At 43.0% G+C, this 22,517-nt stretch overlaps 1 protein-coding gene across 2 annotated transcripts in view; it reads left to right on the plus strand.

The window, feature by feature from the left end:
• Positions 1-19,434, plus strand: part of CDC42EP3 (CDC42 effector protein 3) — a 55,746-nt gene extending 36,312 nt beyond the window's left edge. For both annotated transcript variants that reach the window (XM_068232145.1, XM_068232146.1), the window contains exon 2: positions 15,545-19,434. In XM_068232145.1, the coding sequence (XP_068088246.1) occupies positions 15,753-16,532 (780 nt within the window). In that variant the 5' untranslated portion in view covers positions 15,545-15,752 and the 3' untranslated portion in view covers positions 16,533-19,434. The remainder of the gene's footprint in view (positions 1-15,544) is intronic.
• Positions 19,435-22,517: the final 3,083 nt, after the last annotated feature.

Here is a 22,517-nt window from a genome sequence, read left to right on the forward strand (position 1 = left end):
TGCTTCTCCTCACTGCACTCCCCAGTGTCCGCTCTCTGTATGGTATGTGAGTAGCTGCAGCTGCATCACTCTCGTGACCCGAGGGTGCCTGTGCGAATCAGCTGCTTCTCCTTACTGCACTTGCTGGTGTCCGCTCTCTGTATGGGATGTTAGTAGCTGCAGCTGCATCACTCTCATGACTCGAGGGTGCCCACGGTGCTCAGCTGCTTCTCCTTTCTTGCTCTCTCCTTTCCCCTAGTGCCGTCGCATGCATAATGACATGCCAGGAACTAGGGGAAAGGAGGAGAAGCAGCTGATCGACGTGGGCACCCTCGGGTCAGGTGAGTGATACACATGGCTGCTGCTGCTACTTACAACACACACAGGAAGTGGAGCAGGACACAGAGGAGTGCAGAGAGTCCCCGAAATCATGGCGGTTTATATCGGCGTGCAATCGTAAGGCTGGAACTCCCTGTATTCGGACTATAAGACGCAGGGACTTTTTCTCCCCACTTTTGGCGAAGAAAAAGTGCGTCTCATAGTCTGAAAAATATGGTATATACTGAGATCTGACAACTTGCTGCTTGTTTCAGAACACCTTATTGATATTGCCAGAAAAGTCGATCACAAGTGTATTTTTTTCTGATTATTTGATCAAGCAGAAAAATCAATTAGATTTCTCTGGTCCAAAAGAAAAACTAAAAAATGGAATTGTGTATGGCCACCTTAAAGGATGCATGAGACAAATGTAAAAAAAAAATCATATTTACTTACCAGGGTTTTTTTCCAGCCCCTAGTAGTCTATGTGTCCCTCACCGCGGTCCTGCTCTCTTACAGTCTCCAGGGGTCCCCTCCTGGCCAGGTTGGAGGCTTCTGTGAGCACACGGCTGCGCCACTCACGGCCACACTCCCATTCTGTGCAGATGCAGAAGTCCTCAGCCTGCGCAGAATGCTCCCAGCAGCCAGACACAGACAGTGGCCACTACATAAGGGACTCCGGGAAACTGGCGGAGAGCTGCAGCGAGGGACACATAGGCTTCTGTGCAGAAGCCTCAGGTAAGTACAGTAAATCTGATTTTTTTTATAATTTGTCTCATGCATCCTTTAAAGTGGCCATACACAATTCCATTTTTTGGTTTTTCTTTTGGACCAGAGAAATCTAATTGATTTTTCTGCTTGATCAAATAATCAGAAGTATTGAAGCAATATACCATACCAATGAATAACTCTAGCTCAGTGTGTACTCTTATTTATTTTTCTGGTTTATCTGTTCCCTCCTCACATTTTTTGTTTTTTCACATTAATTTACATTAAAAGTAGCAAACAGGAAATGACAAGAGACAGCATCAGGGAGTATCATGTGAGAATTATGTAAGATGATTTGTATGTAACGTACTACAGTCATGTGACACATATTTGTGTTGCATGTGTACTCTATATCGTTTTTCAATTATCATCAGTTGCGGCCGTCCCTGATTTGGTTCTTGTGATTTCTTTTTTTAACTGAACATGTGACCTCCAGAAGAATGGAGTAAACTGTGTCTGGAAACAGCCATCATTTACACCCTTTTTAGTCGTTTACTAGTCACTTATTAATGGGTTATTTGTGTGATTGCCCAGAGCTTTTTCTTTGTATGTAGTAAGCAGTTGTCATAAAGGCATTCATAGATCAGCCCTTTATCTATGCGGTGACTGTGGGGAGCAGTTGTCTTGGGGGCATTCTTGAATCATCGCTTTATCTATAGAAATAGTTGCAGTTGTTGTTAGATACTGTATATGTCTATTTATAGTAATCTTGTTCACAGATTGAAATTGAAATTTGCTGTGCTGAGTGGACAGAATGTGGTGCGGTACAAGGACAGTAGTAACATGGGTGCAGAAGATACTGTATTAGGGCTGGTTCAGACGGACGCTTGCGGAGCGTTTACCGCAAGCCTTTGGAACGTCGCGTTAAATTCAAAGTGAATGGGAGCGTTTGCACCAAGCTTTTACACGCATTTACACGAACGCGGCGTCCGGGTCCGATTTTCGCTTGCGTTCATGGCCGCCCTGGAAGCTACATGTAGCTTCCAGGGGTGGCCAACCACGATGGCTAATGGCCTCCTAGGGGAAGAAAAAACGCGACCACATCCGAACGCAACGCGAAGGCTGCTGAAAGCCTGACCGCGCAGCCGCCGTAACACCCCCAAACGCGACGCCATGCAGACGTCCGTGTGAACCAGCCCTTACAGTCCCAACGTGAAAAGCAGGTGATTTTGGCGCTGGAGGCGTAGTGCCTGAGTTGGGCGCTGATATGGCACTAATGATATAGCCTGCGCTCGGGTAATTCTGGTTTCTGGCCGGACCCCGAATTATTTCTTCCTCCGAGTTGCTACGACTTGAATGGAGAATGGTTTTAACACCGCCAGGAAATTGAGCGGCAGCAGGTTGAGCCATGCGTATACGTACGCCCCAGTTTGTGTGGTTCTCTGCTTATTACATGCTATTCATTTTATGTGGTAGTACTGAAAGCCAACATCTAATGCCAGGGCTGACATCGGCCTCCAGTATTCAGACAGACAGACAGACATTGGTACTCTAGCAGCAGGCCCAAAGGCAAGACAGACGTTTACCTTACATAGGCAGTTAAGCACCCATACAATGTTTATGAATTCTGTTAGCAGTTCCAGGTATCACAAGCTGACAAACCTTACACGTTATTATTACTTTGTTACCATAGTAATTAGCATTTGCATACCTATCACAAGGATGCAATAGTTCCCATACAGATTTTGTGGCCATATAGCAACAAAGTTTATTATTTAAGGGAACATGAAGTTAGTGGAATAAGGAGGTTGCCATCTTAATTCCCATATAAACAATTCTGGTTGCCTGGCTGTCGTGCTGAGTTTTTTAGGCTTTAGTTGTTTCTGAGTGGAACACCTGCAACAAGCATGCAGCTAGTGGAGTCTTACCAGCGTTAAAGCTCCTGATCTGCATGCTCATTCTGGGTTAGTGACTTAAAGTATGAGGCTGGTTTGACACCTGGCTTTTGCTCCGCCGCATCACACCGCAATGCAAAACAACTACATTCATATGACCCTGCGGTAGAGTTCGCCAACAGGGTGATACGTATAGTGCCACCCCTCGAACGCCCTTCGCCTTCCCTCACCTAGTGATGTACTCCCTGCTGGATAGGAAGTACATCACTGGGATTCCCGGCTGCATCATTCCATGCACGTGCACCGCCGTCAACACATGTAAAATTTCTGCGTTGCCCATTGACATCCATGCACTTTGCCACTGTTGTGTCGCAGCGGAAGTCTGACTACTAGTAGCGCACTGTTGACTTTGCGGCGGGTCACAATGTGTTTTTTACATAGAAATCTCATTTAATATTGCCATATACAAGAAGATATTTAGATATTAGATACGTCCCTCATCACCAACTCTAACAACTTTAGGTAATCGCCCAAAACATTGGGATATTGGCAGCTCATCTCCCCTCCATTTGTGCTGCCTGAGGTCACCTTCTGCAGTACATGCTTTTAAGATATATCCAACTTTGTAAAAAAAATCACATCCTGATCATCTAAACCAGTAATGAGTTCCCTCGTACAGACACACCTCAGTGCTCTCACTTCCTTTTCAGCAATGAAGGGCTTTAATGCACCAGAGACACTTCATTTATCTGTCATTAGACATATTACTGGAGGATGCAGGTGGTGTCCAGGACAGACACTAGGGTGCAGGTCAGACGCTAGCATACAGGAAAGACCTTAGTGGACTGGTCAGACATTGGTGTGCAGGTCAGATGCTAACATACAGGAAAGACCTTAGTGGACTGGTCAGACACTGGTGTGCAGGTCAGACATTGGATACAATGGCCCGTATGCAATTAACGTTTTCTCTTGATTTTTTTCCTTGGAGATAATTTTTGATCTTCTCTTTAAAATAATGTGTCAGCACTTTGCAATTGAAAAGGCACCAAAATGTAGGTAAAAAAGTGCTATCAGCATTATTTTGAGGATTTTCTTGCTAGCTGCGGTTTAAAAGGGATATAATTGACCAGTTGTTAAAATATCGCCTAGGGGAAAACTTAGGAGAAAAAGTTGATTGCATATGGGCCCAAGTGTTCTAGAAGTTGTACTAGATGGGATGAGCAAGAACGCTCGTTTGACGTTGCCATGTCCACTACTTGATGTTATAATTATTGAAATCATAACATTCGATAATGTCATGTGGATGAATTGAGAACGGCCATAGGCTGCTCGGTCTCAGTATATATCATGTGTCATTAGTCAAAAACGGTCAACTCTGTTCGTGATTCTGTGAAAGGTTGACTTTTTAACACATTTTTGGAATGTAAAAAAAGAGGACATTTTGGAGGAGTCCAGTCACCCTACATACACATGACGAGGAAGGGGGGAGCTGGAAACAGATGGGTCCATGGAGCACACATAGCTAAAAGAGGCAGTTTGGCGACAGTAAATGTGGCCTTTTAAGCTACCTACTCACCACCTGACGGGTCTAGTGATGTCCCCTTGATGACACTTGTTAAGCAACGCCTCTTCCTGCTCACGACATCACGTGACTACACGACTGGAGTGGATGGGAAGTGAGCGATTGCAGTACTTTGTGCAGAGTTGTCGACGATCCTCCATGTCCGTCACTTAATGATGCACTTGAATATGTTAAACGATGTTCCCCAACATCGGGGATCATGGCCGGAAATATCACCTCGTGAGTACGAGGCTTTAGACTAATGTTTGTGGCAGCGGAGCCACTTTAACATGTACAGATATAATGAGGTTGTAACATTTATAACTAGGTTGCTGTAGACACCTCTCAACTGGACAAGCTCTTGTTGGACCATGACTATCTAATAGCTATCTAATAGCATGGTCACCTTGCCCTGGTGGGCAGCAAATCATTTACTTCTTTTAGTTTGCATGCGTCTCCTGTGCTCTTCTTTCTTGCTGTTACAAAAAAGACAAGTCATACTGGTAGGTTAATGGGCTGCTGAGAGAATTGATGGTAGAGTGGGAATGAGTGGGTGAAGGAGGGAGTGTGGTTACAGCAGAGTCTATAAATCGGCAGCGGTGCAGGGACAGATGTGAGCAGTTCAGTCTTCTCTGTACAGAGCTGCTGTGTATATAAGCACTAATAAAAGAAAAAATGTCATGTATTTCCCCCTGGCCTCTGCAGGGGCTTGATAAATCCTCTCCACTAATTCATTCCGCTAACACCAAACTCCCCACTTTTCAACAGCGGTTTCCGAACAGCAAGATTATGCTAAAACGCCACATTGTTGGAGAAATGTGCAGACCTCAGCAGCTTTCCTCGTGTCCTTTTATTTTGTTAATAAGGAAGAGGGATAGGGGCTTTTCAGATGCATTTAGTACAGGCAGTGATAATTCAGCTAGGCTGCAGTTCATACACTTGGGCTGAGGATTTAAATGTAACCACAGCGATAACTGCGGAGTAATGGTTAATGTGGAAGGAAGTCACAGGCAGAAAACGATTCAGCGTTTCTGTTCTGACACCTGCTTCATCTAAAATCGCCCGCTAGTCACAGAGATATCTGTAGCCGTTACCTGACTATGATCAGTGGGAATGACGGACTTGTAGGAGGATTGACTGACACACAGACCTGAGCTGTGATGGAACAACTGGAGGATCATACGATTGCCTGAGGACCTTTACATGAATTAACTGCACTAACCACTAAAGGTTTCCACACAGGCACAACAATTACCCTCACCTGCAGGATCGGGATTCAGTTCCCTCGAGTGAAGGTTCAGGGTTGAGTGCTGTACAGATGCACCAGTAGCCTACAGGCTAGTGACTCATTCTGTTGCTAAGGAGGGATGAGAAGAAACAATGGTGCTGTGCACGTTGGAGTGGCCTGCACTTTCAGATCTTTTCATTGTGGAATTGCAAATGTGTCTGCATTTCTGCATGCTGGCATTTGTGGTCCCATTCATTAAATTGAATGGTATCGCAACTGCATCGGGTAACATCTTGGCATTTGTTGTCCCATTCATTAAATTGAATGGTATCACAACTGCATTGGGTAACATCTTGGAGCAATGCAGCACCTGCGTTGCCCACATTGTGTAAATGGAAATGAGGCCTGAAGTCAGATAATACTCCCCTCTTATAACCCATCGCTATGTCCACCAGCCTGCAGCTCACATTAGATACAAATGTATAAAGGATTCCTGAACTTTGAAACTTTGTTGCAAGCTAAAGCTTCCTTCACAAATATGAATCCAAACCTATCTTTTGTTGCTCATCCTTATCTGCTTTCACTAGGAATTCATCACTTCCACCATGGCCCCTATTCAATTACTTTTTGTTCCTGAGTTTTCTCCCAGTTTTACATCTACCTAGGAAATAACTTTCAAATACCTCTACATTAAAGGAATCATCAGGGAAATGAAAAAATGAGCTTTACTTACCCGGGCTTCCTTCAGCCCCTGGTGGCCAATATGTCCCTTGTTGCAGCTCCCCAGTCCCGGGATCCCCTCTGTTTCAGATACCCGACCTCGTCAGGTCGGCATCTACTGCGCCTGCGCGAGCGCCACTGTCAATCACGCTCACGTTGTCGGGAGTGTTCTATGCAGGGGCAGTAGTTCTGCGCCTGTGCAGAACACTCCCGACAACGTGAGCATGATTGACAGCAGCTATCACGCAGGTGCAGTAGATGCCGGCATCTGAAACGGAGGGCATCCCGGGACTGGGGAGCTGCGGCGAGGGACATATCTGGTGCCAGGGGCTGGAGGAAGCCCCGGGTAAGTAAAGCTCATTTTTTTTCATTTCCCTGATGATTCCTTTGAAAAAGGCACGAAAAAAAGTCTTTTTGAAGGAAATATGAGTGAATACCTTCCAAATTTTTGAAAATGGAAACACGGAATTCCTAAACAAAAGTCAACTGCTAAAACTTGTTGGAAAAATGTGCAGCACTTTAGTATCATTGTTTAATATTTTTTAAAAATAAATAATTAAATTTGATATGAAACAAAGGGCCAGATTCACAAAACAACAGTGAAATATACAAGCAATGTTTGTGTTCTGTTTATAATGGGAGATGCACTGTTTTTAAGGTTGTTTTAGTGAACCTTTCTAAAATGTTGAAATCAAGAACCACATAAGTGTAAACAGTAATAACAGAATAATTATCCATGCGTACACACTAAACAACAATTCAGATTAACAGTACAAACTCCATAACGTATATCCTGTGCAGGGCGTCGGAGATGAGGAGTCGGAGTCAAAGCAATTTTGGGTACCTGGAATCGGAGTTGAGTCGGAGTCGGTGGTTTCGTAAACTGAGGAGTCAGAAGATTTTTGTACCAAATCCCCAGCCCTGGCAAGTATTAGACGTCGGAGTCGAGGAGTCTGAGCCATTTTGAGTACTCGGAGTTGGAGTCAGAGTCGGTGATTTTCATAAACTGAGGAGTCGGAGTTGGATGTTGATTTTTGTACCGACTCCACAGCCCTAATCCTATGAATTAGTGGTTTTATGTAAACTGGGTCTGCAATCGTCTGGTGAGGTCCCCATATCATTTAAAAGGAACCCAAAGTGTGAGACCTATGGAGGCTGCCATATTTATTACCTTTTAAACAATACCAGTTGCCTGGCAGTCCTGCTGATTTCTCTAGTCAGTAGGGTCTAAATCACACACCTGAAACAAGCATGCAGCTAATTTTGTCAGATTTGTCATACACATCTGATCTGAATGCTTGTTCAGAGTCTGTAGCTTAACGTATTAAAGGCAGAGAATCAGCCGGACAGCCAGGCAAAGTGCATTATTTAAAAGGAAATAAGTATGTCAGCCTCCATATCCCTCTCACCTCAGGTTACAATTGACTAGAGGTGAATTATGGAATCTTATAACAAAATCATTGGAAAAATAAATAAAATATAATACAGTATACAGTATATCACAGTTTATAGGTTTGTAATATTTTTTATGTTAAATAGAGAGAAAATGATAAAAGCACTACTGCTTTGAAATAATACCTGTACATAAATAGACATTTTACCGACAGTGCTTTACCTCGTGGATGCAGTTTCTCCCTTCTGAATTCTAAGGCCTCTTTCACAGTGGGACGTTGCGTTTGATGCGACGTTAAAGTCGCACAACATGCCTCTAACACAGCGCATGTAGGTTATGAAATTGGAGGTTATTTTGCACTGCATTATGTGTCTCTTGGTGCGCCGTTTTCGTCGCATACTGATGGAATGAAAACGGCGCATGCGTTACATTTAAAAAAAAAAAAAAACCATTACTGAGCATGTGCAACACACATAATGCAGCAGATACATTGCTAAACGCACAGCATGCAGCACCTTTTAATAACGCTACACGTTACACACTAACGCAACGTGTGCACTGTGAATGTCGCACGGACTTTCCATTGCTGTGCGTTACTCTGTGTTAAAGTATTTTATAACGTGCGACTTTAACGTCACACTGTGAAAGAGCCCTAATGGTATCGCAGTATATGTCATCGTCCTGTGAAACACTGGCTGGCCATGTTTATTACATCTTCCAGACTCATTCTTCAGGCCATTTAATCATGTGACATAAAGCATGCCAGGCACTTGAAAGGTTATATTTCATCTCTATCGAGAACCGCTAATCACTAGAAGTACCTCGCTATCTCCATAGAGGTAGTTGAGTTTCCTGTTATTCAGACTATCTCGTTTCATATTCCAAATGGCCTCATTTCCAGGCTAATTATCATGAGTGTCATAAACGTTCACATTGTCTGCCCTTGAGTCTTAGCGGCTTGGTTTGACAATCTCTTATTTTTAATGAATTTAAAGCCAACCAAGCACCACACAACATTTAACTGATTAATCTGATGCATTATCCGGGCCACATTTGACTTATTTTGAGGCCCCTTTCGCACTGGCGCATTACTTACCCTGTTTTGACGCAGGGTAACGCTACACCAATGTCTATGTCTATATATAATGTCTAAGTCTATGGGACATTTTATACCCGCACCATGTGACGCGGTGGAAATCTCCAATTTGATTTGCAAGTGACACAGGAGCAAACCGGAAGTCATGTAATTCTATGGCAACGCTTCTTTTTAAAAGTTTTTTTGGCATTCACATTGCACAGAAGCATATTTTTTCAATATACTTTCGCACAATTCGAATTTCAGCCACAGGAAGTGAGCGCCAGAATGCCTCACTTCCTGCTTGGCCTGCAGCTGTGGCTGCAGTAATCCCCAAAGGCTTTTTTTGACGGTACTATGCGAATAGCCGATCGCAACGCTACCGCAGGTCGACAGTGTGATACCGGCCATAGGTGTTGATAAAAATTTGATTGGAAATAGCCGTTCTTTCTATCATTTGGGGAGGGAAGTTTTGAAGGAGTGGATGGATTGATAGTAACATAACTGTATAAAGCTAGCAGTGGAAGTATTTCAATTAAGTTTTTGCTGGAACATGATTGAAAGCGATTGGTGCAAGGTGGTAAAATAATTGCTAGCTCTCAGCTAATTTTTGATTGGATGCCACATTGTGTGACCAGGGCATAGTGTATGGCTAACGTTAGCAACTGTACACACACCAAGTGCAAGCATTGCCCTATGATTCTCAATGGCAATCATCCAATCACAAAGCAGTGCTTGCATGCATGTGTGTTATGTCGTTTGTGGATGCCAGCTGCCCCCTCCCCCTGGATGATCACACCAACTGCTCCCCGGAGCCCATGTACAACGTGTGGTTGCGTTGTAATAACTCACCTGTTCCGGTGGCTGCACTGTCTGTGCTGTCTTCAGTCCTGCTGCCTGCCTCTTATGCTGGATACACACCATGCGTTTTCGCGTTTGATGCGGCCGTCGATACGCGTCAATTCGATTATTTCCAACATGTCCGATTTAAGCTTCGATGGATCGTTAGGTCGATTTGCCATACTTTACATGGCATTCGACTTAAAAATCATCGAAATTCGTTCGGAAATGTTCGGAAATAATCGAATCGACGCGAATCGACGGCCGCATCGAACGCGAAAACGCATGGTGTGTATCCAGCATTATGCATACATATATTGCATCTGATCATGAAGAAGAAGCAGGCAGTGGGGATGAACATGGTGCACAGATGGAGCAGCTGCTGAGACAGGTGAGTAATAACAATGCAGCTAAACATCATACAGTGGCCTGGGGACCATCTGGGCGATCCGGCAGTGCGGGGGTGCAGCAGCAGTCTTGCCTTAATTGCAGCTCCGACTCTGGCCAGTACTCAGCTCCTTAGCAATAACTGCAGTGAGTGCCACTGTGTTCAATAAATAATGCAAGCAGCCTGTCCATCATGCATACCTCTCCCAGTGGCCAATAGGGCAACATGCAGGCACATGCACTTTTTTCTTTAATCGTTTCAGTGGATCTGAGTGTTGCTCCTGCTTTGCATTCACATACAATGGTGATTGCGGCCAGTGGATCACTAACTGCATTCTCTTGGCTTCATAAATTAGGCTCTGAATTGGGGTAATGCTGGGGGAATTTTTGTTGGTTGGTGGGGGGATTATGTATACTGTATTTTGATTTGTGCACTTCTCTTCTCCTGACGACGCCCCAATTAAGGGGTGAAACAATTGTTGAGCAGCACTCACTGTATATATTTGTATGCACCCCTATATTTCGTTCCTCCTTTACCCCAGCTGTTTACTGGCCCCTATGGGGTCATTAGTATCTCAGTGATAGACAGCATTAATCCTACCACAGTATTTCCTAGGCAAGCTGTGGGAGCTTAATCTATCATATTCATACAGGTTGCCTTGACTTATGTGTAGCCACAAATGGAGTGGAGCATGGTGGGATGAGATAGCTACACCCCACCTGATTGAATAAGTGGGGGGGATCTGCAAAGACCCTCATCACCCACAACTTTACACTACCGTTCAATCATATGTGGTCATGCACAAAAGTATTGCAACATATAAGCCTTAATTGTTTGCTTTTTAAGACATTTGTCCTCACAAGTGGGGGTATTAATAATCAGACACCCACCACATGTGAACTTTTATAATTACCGTTGTAATTATGTTCTTTGGTACTTATGTGGCCTGAGCCTTATGGGCAAAGTGTAATATTCATAAATTAGTCCCAGACTGTAACTAGTTTACTGCAGCTATGACTAAGGAGCGAGTGTAGCTCCAATACGCGTGAGCTTCCATGTCTCTGTCTATAACAGTTTTCAAATAAAGATTAGACTCTTTTAACCTTCCATTTGAGCGGATTCCTTTCGCTAGCATCTGGCATTGGTGTGGCTTGAAATTATGGCTATAGTGGTGCACAGTGAGTAACTTTGGCGCCATGAGAAGTCGGAGCTGAAGTTACTTTTAAAACACTGCAATAGCAATAGCTGGAAGCATTGCTTCATTCTCCACCGTCCACGTCAACCTAGAGGGGGAATAGTAATTAACGCCGGGACATGTGCAGCAGCAGGGTAAACCATATACCGGCTGTATCCTGCGCCAAAGTCTACTGGCGGCAATTTACTACGCGGATAGTATATTTGCTAACAAAAAAGATACTTGCCTATGAAGAGGGAAACCTCTGCATTCCTAGAGGCTTCCCGGGTCCTCCTCAAGACCACCGCTGCTGCCTGGGACCCCCTGGAATTTAGTGACCGCGCTCTTCTTTGTGTATGTGTACGGCCACGCCTGCACAGTAGCACAGAGCTGCTCATGTCGTGCAGGCACAGTATAGCCGTGCTTGTACTTGGTGGAGAGCGTGGTCACGATAACGTATCAGGCAAGCTTTTGTTGGATATGTTCTGGGGGACAGTGTGTGGCAACGGTAGAGGTGAGGAGGACACTCTTACCTCTTCATAGGTAAGTATGTATGTTTTTCGTTTCAACTTAGGTACACTTTAAAGCATAATAACAGCTTCTCCTACACATACTGTTGGGAACATGCAAATAGTATAAAATCAACACGTTATTGATCAGGGTCCTATTTGATGGCATTTCTACCACAGAAGTATAAGCACGCTTTTAAACAATAAAATCGGGTTATTTACAAAGTTTCTATATGAACTAGGTATATGCGATTGATATGTGAATGTCAGTGGCAGCTCTGGGTAATGCTAAGGCATGCTCATGACTTGTTCTGTAAGTGGCAATTAGTCAGTAAAACAACACAATAACAAAGATTTACTTGGCACAGATCTACTGTTGATTTGTATGTGAAATCCACATTAAACAATGTTTGTAAATGTTGTGGCTTTGCACAGATGACTGTATTGTTGTTAGAGGACTCTGGGCACAACAAGAGCAGAGCCGGGACAAGGTCCTCCAGCACCCAAGGCTGAGACACCAAAGTGCGCCCCTCCATCCCTCCCACCCCAGCCGTCACACACTGATTGCTATTAGACTAAGAGGCGCTACAGGGCCCACAACCTCCCCAACACCTTAATATCTAGTTATCTGGCTCGCAGTCACTGCCATGTATCCCCTTTTCTTATTTCTTTCTGCTTCAAACACAATTAGGAATGACAGCTGAATGAATTCTGCGCCCCCTCCTACACTGCGCCCTGAGGCTGGAGCCTCTCCAGCCTATGCCTCGGCCCGGCCCTGAACAAGAGTAGCAGGCAACACCCATGAGAGCTGCTCTTTGAAGTATGCCTGTATTCTGAGGACTATAGGGGCTGCTATTACTGACCTTCTAAACATTCCTGACCTCCCAAGCTAAAGTAAGCATGATAAGTAGACAGATCAGATGTTCTGCAAATGCTAATCTACTATTGTACTTGTTTTCCGAGAGTGACCTAGAAATGATCACAGGCAGGTCTACATTATCATTATTATTATTACTACGTATTTATACTGCGACGATATCTTCCGCAGTGCTTTTACATACCCGTGTTTCCCCGAAAATAAGACACTGTCTTATATTAATTTTTGCTCCAAAAGATGTGCTAGGGCTTATTTTCAGAGGATGTCCTAGTTTTGGGGGAAACACTGGTAGTTTTCCTATATAAAATGTACATACTGCATGCCATGCTGAAACACAAGCAGCATGCACAGAGCTTGTGGTTTGCAGATATTGTCTCTCACTTACATGACATTAATTCTGCTGCTCATGTGGGTAAGAGTCTATTTCTTGCAGACAGAGAACTCTGTCAGGCTCCCCAGAGCTATGATCGGATAAGCTGTGTGCCCTGGGAAAAGGTAACGAGGTGAAGTTCTGCAGATGCTTATCATAACAGATCAGGAGGGCTGGCTCCAACAAAAACACAAATTGCCTGACACATATACAGGACTGTAGAACTCACACTATACTGCTGCTCTCCTGTATCCAGGCTTTGTATTGAGCATGACTTGCTGGTGTCATGTGGGCTGCTCCTAGGGCTTACATTCGGGGGCTATATTTCAAGCATGCTAGGAATTCCTGCTAGGTCTTATTCTCAGGGGATGTCTTACTTTAGGGGAAACACTGTAGTTTATATAGCCATGTCACTAACTATCCCTCAGAGGATCTTACTGTATAATATAATCTCTACTATATTCAGTCCTTGGCCCTTATTCAATTCACAACATTTAATGCAGGGCTGTGGAGTTGGTACAAAAATCATCCCACTCCTCAGTTTATGAAACCTCTTTGACTCCAGATACCCAAAATGGCTCAGACTCCTCAGTTTATGAAAGCACCGACTCCAGGTACCCAAAATAGCTCCGACTCCTCGACTTCGACTCCTTAGTCTAATACTTACCAGGGCTGTGGATTTTGTACAAAAATCATCCGACTCCGACTCTTCAGTTTATGAAATCACCAACTTTGACTCCAACTCCGGGTACCCAAAATTTCTCCAATTTCTCGACTCTGACTCCTTAGTCTAATACTTACCAAGGCTGTGGATTTAGTACAAAAGTCATCTTACTCTCAACTCTGACTCCTCAGTTTATCAAACCTCCGACTCCAACTTTGACTCCAGTTAACCAAAATTGCTCCAAATCAAACTCCAACTCTACAGCCCTGATTTAATGTAATTTTTCATTTTTTTTACAATAATTTTTCAGCTCTCTGCATTTGAAAAAGTAAAAAAAAAAAGTAGATGAAATTGGATTCAAAATTGTTTATAGTATTTTCTGGCTTGCTGTATGCATTTTATTGATAAGGTGTAAAATATCAACTAGGAAAAAACATAGGGAAAAAAATGAATAAGGATCATTGTGTTATGTTTCTATTGCAGTCTGAGGCCATTTTAGAACATGATGCCATGTAACAGCTGTCCACTGCTTCCAATTCACAAGTTGCTCTTTTGCATACAATACACAGTCTGAGACACACCCCCTGCTGGCTGGGTGAGAATGGATATGGTGGTACAACAGTTTGCTGCTGTGCAGTAACAATGTGATTGTGTGTGTGTGTGTGTGTGTGTGTGTGTGTGTGTGTGTGTGTGTGTGTGTGTGTGTGTGTGTGTGTGTGTGTGTGTGTGTGTGTGTGTGTGTGTGTGTGTGTGTGTGTGTGTGTGTGTGTGTGTGTGTGTGTGTAAGTATACACATATATGCAAACAGCCATTATTTACCGCAAAGTGACAAGGTTCATAGACAGCAAATTGCGGTGACCATGGTCATGACATCCCACTGGGAGGGGTTTCAACCACAATATCAGCTACACAGACCCCCTGATGATCTTACATGGGAAATGCGGTACTTGCTACTGATTAACATGAAGTTCAATCCTGGGTTAAATTTCCTCTTTAACTGGCTTATATAAGTATACTTGCAATAAGAACACAGATACTGGTGGTCAGACAGGCCCCAAGTCCCGCCTCATGTGACCACTGCTGAATCTTTGCACTGGTGTGTATGATACAACAGGAGGGAAAATAGCTGGGGGCTTGATTACCATGCATGAAAATGCAGCAATAAAGTCCTGTTTTTGTACTGTGTGGACAGGCTACAAAAACCTACCTAGCATGCAGCCGTACCAACAGCATCTTGTTTTCCTGAGTACATGTTTGTTGTGCGTGATGTATAATCATAACAATTGTGCAAAGATATGAAAGGTATTAAGTGTGCCTAAGAGTGATATATGTAACCAAACATCAAAGCTGTGCTATGACTGTGACTCAGAATACTATGCTTAGAGTATGGCCTAGGTTAAATAAAAAAAGATCACACACATGGAAAACTAAATAATTGTTTATTACAGAAAAAAATTAATATATGAATTGAAGATGGTATGTATTTTCTGTATGCGTGCCAAGCGGGCGGTTTGCACCTGGTACTAACTCACATTCATGTTAATTGGTGTGAATGAGTCAGAGCAGTTTTTACCTTTGAAGGCAATAAGATGCCACGAAAAAAAACAAGTTGATAAATGAAAAGTGCTTAGAGAGAGTAAATAAGATTGAATTGAAAAACTGATGGAGCCATGCAAAGGCTAACACAGATCAGTTACTTTAATGCTGTTCAGCGAAGGGGATCTACTCCATAAAGGCTAATCTGCAGACTGAGGCTGTCACTACCCTTTGTTATTGTTATGCTGAAACTAAATTAATCAAGCGTAAAAAGCCTGCTAATTATAACCTGTCTTCTGCTCTCTGCAGGTCCTCTTGTTTGGAAGCAGACTATATTTTCAGCAAAGTCAGAACGAACATGTGCCAAGAGTGACGTTTGTGAAGAGTACGTTTGGACAAGAAAACATGTAACGGAGATTATTATCGGCAGCACCAAAGCCAGTAATGTGACCTTACTGCGAAACGCACTTTGCCTTACACCGTTGCACTCTCCTTTGTCAACTCCAACCCCATCAAGATGCCTGCAAAGACACCGATTTATCTGAAGCCTGGAAACAGCAAAAAGGGCAAAAAATTTAAACTGAGAGACGTGTTGTCCTCTGATTTGATCAGTCCACCCCTAGGAGATTTTCGGCACACTATCCATATCGGCAAAGATGGGCAACACGATGTGTTTGGAGATATCTCATTTCTTCAAGGGAACTATGAACTCTTGCCAGGCAGCCAAGGCAAGCCAAGAAACAGCCATCTGAGTACACATAATGAATTCCTGAGGGCACATAGCACTTGTGACTCTATGTATTCCGAAACCTCTTCACCAGTTCTTAAAAATGCAATCTCCTTGCCGACTATTGGTGGATCTCAAGCATTAGTCTTGCCTTTGTTATCTGCTGTGACTTTTAACTCCAAAAGGGACTCCTACAGCCCTTCTAAGTCGCCAAGACTTAGCTGTGAACCGGTGTTAGAAGAAAAATTGCTGGATAAGTGTCAACCTTTTGAGAATGAAGAAAGTGAAGACCAGTTTGATAGTGGAAGTTCATGGAAGGTCAGCGGTTCAGCATCATGCTCTACAAATGGAAGATCAAGCCATTCTTCTAGTCTCTCTGAACAGTACAGTGACTGGCAAGGGTTAGACTTATTTGAAGACAGTCCTATTCCGTGCAATATGGGGAACACTGACTTAAAATCAGACGAGTCACTGTCTGACCTGGCTGGTTCTTTGTTAACTTTGCAGCTTGACTTGGGTCCTTCTCTTTTGGATGAGGTGCTTCATGTTATGGACAAAAATAAGCCATAATGTGTTATGGACCAGGATAAGCCATAAACTAACTCTGCATTGCATATAACATGGTACACATCCAGAAACCATAACAACTCAACAAGAACACATTTTGTATTATTATTATAATTATTATTATTTTGGATATCTTATTTGCACCATGCATGTGTTTTTTTCATGATTAGTAGCAATACTGGAGTCAAAGACTTAAACATCTGTACGTAATATGTAACAGCTGCAAGTTACTGTACTTGCTAAAGAATGTTTTGTGAGTAGTAATTTATGTGGGGTCTACTTTTTAAAAATGCACAAGTTCAATTACTTTTCAAGGGCTTCAATGCAAGAACAGGCCCAAGACGTTAGAAGAAACCGTTAAAATGGGGCTTGGTCAATGCATCTGGTTTCTAGATATGCAATATGACCCACCATAGCTGTACAAGCTCAGTCTATCGTCTCCCATTACAAGGAAACTCTGCCAATGTCAACAGATGAGTACATGATAAAGAACATGAGTTAGGAGGTTGCTGACTATCAGAGATACCTCCTGGGTTTATTGTATTTTTCCATTTATATATCATGGAATGTTGTCATTTTACATTTTTAGGTGCCAGCTTCATCGGCTTTAGCAATAAGTGTCATTAGATTGGCATCTATAAATATGTACATTATATGATGCCAAGCTTTAAACTCCATGGAATGTCACAAAGACCATAACTAAATTATTTTTGTTTCAATATCCTTTTACGTGCCTTTGTATTTTTACGGCTAACTTTGTAATGTTTTCGATATCGCATCACCATTTTTTTTATTGCTTGCAAATTTTCATTGCAGGTTTAGTGTGTATTTCTGAGTTTTGGAGAAATCTATGTCACACATTTTTGTTTGTTTTTTTATACCTACGGTCTACTGACAACATCTTGGTTACTTAAACAAACAAAGCAGTGATTTCAAACATCGATACGTGAGATGGGATACGTTTAGTTATTATATGTTATCTGATTAAAAAGTATGTGCAACAGATACAACAAGTCAGTATTTATACAGTTTTGGAGTTAAAGGTAAATATACCCCAAAACTGTATTTTTTTTCTGAATATATTGTTTCAGAATACCATTTTAAAAATTATTTAGCTATAAAAATCTTTCTTAAAAAATAATTTAAAAAAAGAAGCACTCAAAGGATGTGTGAAATTATCAGTAAATTATAATGAGAACTACATCCAAATCCCTTAAAGAGTTTTGATCGTTTCAGGTAACAGTTTAGGAAAGATGGCTGCCGACATCTATGTGATTGATGCTAGCAGCCTAGCACACGTGTTTACATGGACAGCTGTCAAAATTAGGCTGGGATTTTAACTTTTCTCTGCTCTACAAAAAATGATTTTACTTATTTCTGCATTTTTCCGTTAGGGCCAGTTCAGACAGGGGTATGAACCAGCCGGTGCGGCATTTGTTTTTTTTTTTTTTTTGCCCCCGCGGGAGACACAGAGGTGCAGTGGTAAGTGCCTCTGTGTTGGCTCAAACGATGGGAAACATAGAGATAAAAATGAGACATTTGCGCAAAGGGCACGAAATGACAGTAGCGGCACACTGTGGCTGGCAATAAACATCGTAAAAGCATCCCTGTGAACCAACCCTTAGTGAAGGAAATTCCCTCAGACAGAGACACAGACAGCAATAAAGAACATAAAGGGAGCTTCACCCTTTTTCCACAATTTCCAAACGGAAAATAATATTTTGGCTCAGTTTGCCTAGAGAAAACATACAGTAATGCTCATCTCCTCAAGAAGGAAGCCCTCCTCTGGACTCAGGTCCTCCTCCTCTTCTTGGTCTCCTAATCCTCTCTCACCTGGGAGAGCAGTAACTTCTTGAGTGTCTCCTCCCTACAAAATCTTCATGCACTGCAGTTTCTGGTCATGCCAGTGGTAAGTGGGCCTGTGTTAAGTAAAGTAAAAGTGAAGACAATCTGAAAAAAAAAAGTTACATACCCATTTATGTAGAGGGAAGTTCCTGAATCCCATAGAGCCTTCCCGGTCCTTTCCCCATGCCCTCGGTCACTGTTGTCCCCAGTGAAAGTTAATCTACCAATTAGTCAAATATGCCTTCAGGAGTCCTCATAAAAACTTCAGAAGCACTTGCCCCCACTTCCCCGAGTACTTACAAAGATGAGCAGGTCTGTACTGTGTGCACACTCACAAGTGCTTCAGAAGCCTTACACAGAGCCCTGAAGGTGCACGATTTGAATGGGGGACAGTGGTGAAATAAGGGGACATAGCAGTATCAGGAAGGCTCTATGGGAGCCGTCATAAGTGAATATCTAACATTTTGTTTTCTTTGATGGCTTCACATTTGCTTTAAAACTGCCTCACAGGGATGTCAAACTCCAGTCCTAAGCACTGAGGTCCTCACACATTTTTGGGACTGAATCGGGAAAGGTGTGGTTCATCAACTAGAACACATTTCTCCATTTCTTCATCCATCTTAAAACACTGGCATGGAATGCACAATCTTTACCACTGGCAGAGCAGTGCTAAGGGAGAAAGGATTTGCTGAGGAATGGAGAGGTGGACAAGGGGTAGCCTCCCAGGGCCAGTGATTGTCATTTTGTAAGAGTGCCTCAGAGTTTCATTTTAATAGTTTGGGCGTAGTTCTCATTGAATGGTAATGGTTTCTTTACTGCAGATATGCTACATTTTCCTAAAACAACTTGTTCATCGTATGTTCATTATCCCTTTGGGTTTATGAACGGTCTTCTAGCGCTCACTAGCAATGCAGTGTTTGTTGAATTTACACGGCCACTTTATGAACACAAATCAAAGCACTTGTAATTTTGTTTGCATTATACAATTAAAGGCATTTCTGATGTTTAGGAAATGTTAAAAGTATAAAATAAATAAATTGACTTGTACATAAATAAGAAACAGGAGTAGCTTGATTACTTGCAAAGGATTTATCACACTGTCTCTAAACATTAACACATTGCAGTTTTTACCTCAGCAACAAACAGCTTCTAGGGATCTTCTACAGAGGTGTAGGAATAGCCGTAACACCTACAGTGGCAACTATGGGGTCCAAAAGCGGGGAGCAGCCATTTTGTTTCTAATACATTCATTGGCCAGAGGCTTGTCTTGAGTTTGGTGAGGGAACTGAGGTAGAGAGGTACAAAATGCACACAGTGTGGGTATATGTGGGGGATGGGTGTAGCAATGGTAGGGGAGGGGGAATTGTATGCTGTGGGGCTGGGGCTACATCAACTCTTTACCCCTTTGAAATTTACACCAGATGTCTACATTGTAGAGACTACATCAGAACAGCTGCATTTTGTGAGGTATGTTACATATTTGCATAAAGCCAGGTAAACTTAACATAGGTACAAACCGTACCAGTCCTACTAAGAAATTGTCTGAACTCCCTTTCTGTTTTCTTGCACAGCATGTGTTAAAAACTAGTGCTGTTTTCTATGCAAATGAGGCAGGCAAGCAAAAAGTCCTATTTAGCCAGATGTCCTGAAAAGTAAATCACAGTCAAAACAGCTTCATTTGGATGAAAGAATAATGCTGATAAGTGTTAAGTGATAAAACGTTCAAAGGGTAATTACTTGTTTGTTTTGCAGCTGACTGACAAAGATTTTTCATCAAATTGTCATGGCTGCTGTTTAGAATTTAGTCATAAGATTTGGATCTTATCTCTGAAAATAAAAATGTCATTTATGTTTTCTATGTAACTAATGTTCTATTTACCATTAGTATTACACATACAATTAATTATCTCATAGGATTATTTTCATTTCAGGTTCAAGTTTATGGGGTTTAGTAAATATACAACATGAGATAAGCATGGTTACATATCCTGCTTTTACACCAGGTCTGCATGCCACTTTGAATCTGCGCTCCAGATGACCTCTCACCTCAAAGAATAATACTTGGCCACAGGGCCGAGGCATAGGCTGGAGAGGCTCCAGCCTCAGGGCGCAGTGTAGGAGGGGGCGCACAATTCATTCAGCTGTCATTCCTAATTGTGTATGAAGCAGAAAGAAATAAGAAAAGGGGATACATAGCAGTGACTGCAAGCCAGATAACTAGATATTAAGGTGTTGGGGAGGTTGTGGGCCCTGTGGCCCTCTTAGTCTAATAGCAATCAGTGTGTGACAGCTGGGGTGGGAGGGATGGAGGGGCGCACTTTGGTGTCTCAGCCTTGGGTGCTGGAGGACCTTGTCCCTGCTCTGCTTGGCCAACATAATTTAAAACCATTTATTACAAGTATTTAAAAACAGCCATTGCTCTTGCATGTTAGCCCCGGCTGGCATGTCTACCCAGCGCTTTCTCCCTGTGTCTGTGTGCAATCCACCAAATGATTACCTCATGTAGGCTTTCCGCATACGGATCCATCCTATATGGTTTGTCACACTTCATGCATTAGGGACAAAGGTCAAATAAATAATGGATCAGCTTATAAACCAGTAGGAGGAGGCTCTTAATTACCCTGTAAGCTTGAAAAGGCCCATACAAATCGGGTCTTTGCCTCAGTCCAATCCCAAGGTGGCACAGTATCTGCTGGTGGGTTGCTCAGAAAACCATGCCAAGCACAATAATCTCTTACTATGTACAACTTCTATGTACATGGTGGTAGGAATGTTATGAAACAGCAGTGTAATTACTGAACAATAAGGTCATGAGATGCTGTAACAGGTAGCCAGATCAGTCATTTAATAAAACCCAAATGAGCACTCATGCATAGCATAACAAAGGCAATGGGTGTAGCATAACAACGGTGTGGCAGGTGCTATTAACATGCTAATTAAACACATAATTGTTTTAGATCCATTCTTTGTTGATTGCCTCTGCATTGCTTGAACAGTATTCAGCAGTAGAACTGATAGTGATCTGCAAACACACACACCACACAGAAAATGAGGTGAGGTCTATCCTGACCCTAAAGGTGCGTACACACGCTCTACTAAATGCAACGACTGGTCCGCCAGACCCTCCCGCTGGGCGGTCTTTAGCCGACAGTATGCTCGTGTGTACGCGCTGTCGGCGGACTGATAAGGCTGTTTCTGAACGATCCGCTCAGCGTACACACGCGCATACTGTCGGCTAAAGACTGCTCAGTGGGAGGGTCCGGGGGACCCGTCGTTGCATTTAGTAGCGCGTGTGTACGCACCTTAAGGGCCCGTTCTCACTTGAGCGGGAATCGCGCGATTCCCGCTCAAGGCAAACCGCTAGCGGTTTTTTAAAAAAGCTACAACATGTAACACATGGCAGTGTTCTCACTGCCGCGTTTGCGGTTAGCGTTAACCGCAAACGTGTTACATGCAGCGGTTTGCCAGCGGTTCGCGATTAGCGATCGCGATTAGCATGCATAGCACCGCTAATCACGATTGCTCCAAAACCGCCGCAGTGTTCAGTGATTTTTCGGCATAATCGCGGGAAAATCACTCCTGATTCTTAGATGTGAACGGGCCCAAGTACGGTAAGTACTTGAGTAAAATAGCAAAACTGCTTCCATTCATTCATTTATACATGAATGCTTAATTTCCATCTATAATGCCGTCCTGGGTCAGCTGCTTCGTCAATGAGGGGGGGGGGGGGGGGGTTAAAAGTGGGCATCTCACCTAAAGCACCAAAATAGTTCGAACTGGCATGGCTTTCATAGACCCCAAAGCTGAGTTCAAGACTGACCCTACTATTTTTTTTAGGTATCAGTGCTAGGCGTGGCTGACCGTCTGCTTGGATGTATATGAGAAGGGGAGGCGACCGCATACTACTACAACACTGCATTAGCTTGGGGTTGTGTAGCAGGTGGGTGGGATCTTCCAGCATGTCCCATCACAGTTTCCCTTGAAATCTGGTGGACAGCAGCTGTCTGCATCTATGAACACATGGCAGATTGTTCCCAATTCACAAAAAACATCTTTACTGGCATGAATGAGAACTTAATAGAAATACTGGCATGTTTGTGGCTGGAATGTGTAATGGTTAAGGGCTCTGCCTCTGACACAGGA

The sequence above is a fragment of the Hyperolius riggenbachi genome, chromosome 4 (genome assembly GCF_040937935.1).
Source record: "Hyperolius riggenbachi isolate aHypRig1 chromosome 4, aHypRig1.pri, whole genome shotgun sequence".
Lineage (NCBI taxonomy): Eukaryota > Metazoa > Chordata > Amphibia > Anura > Hyperoliidae > Hyperolius > Hyperolius riggenbachi.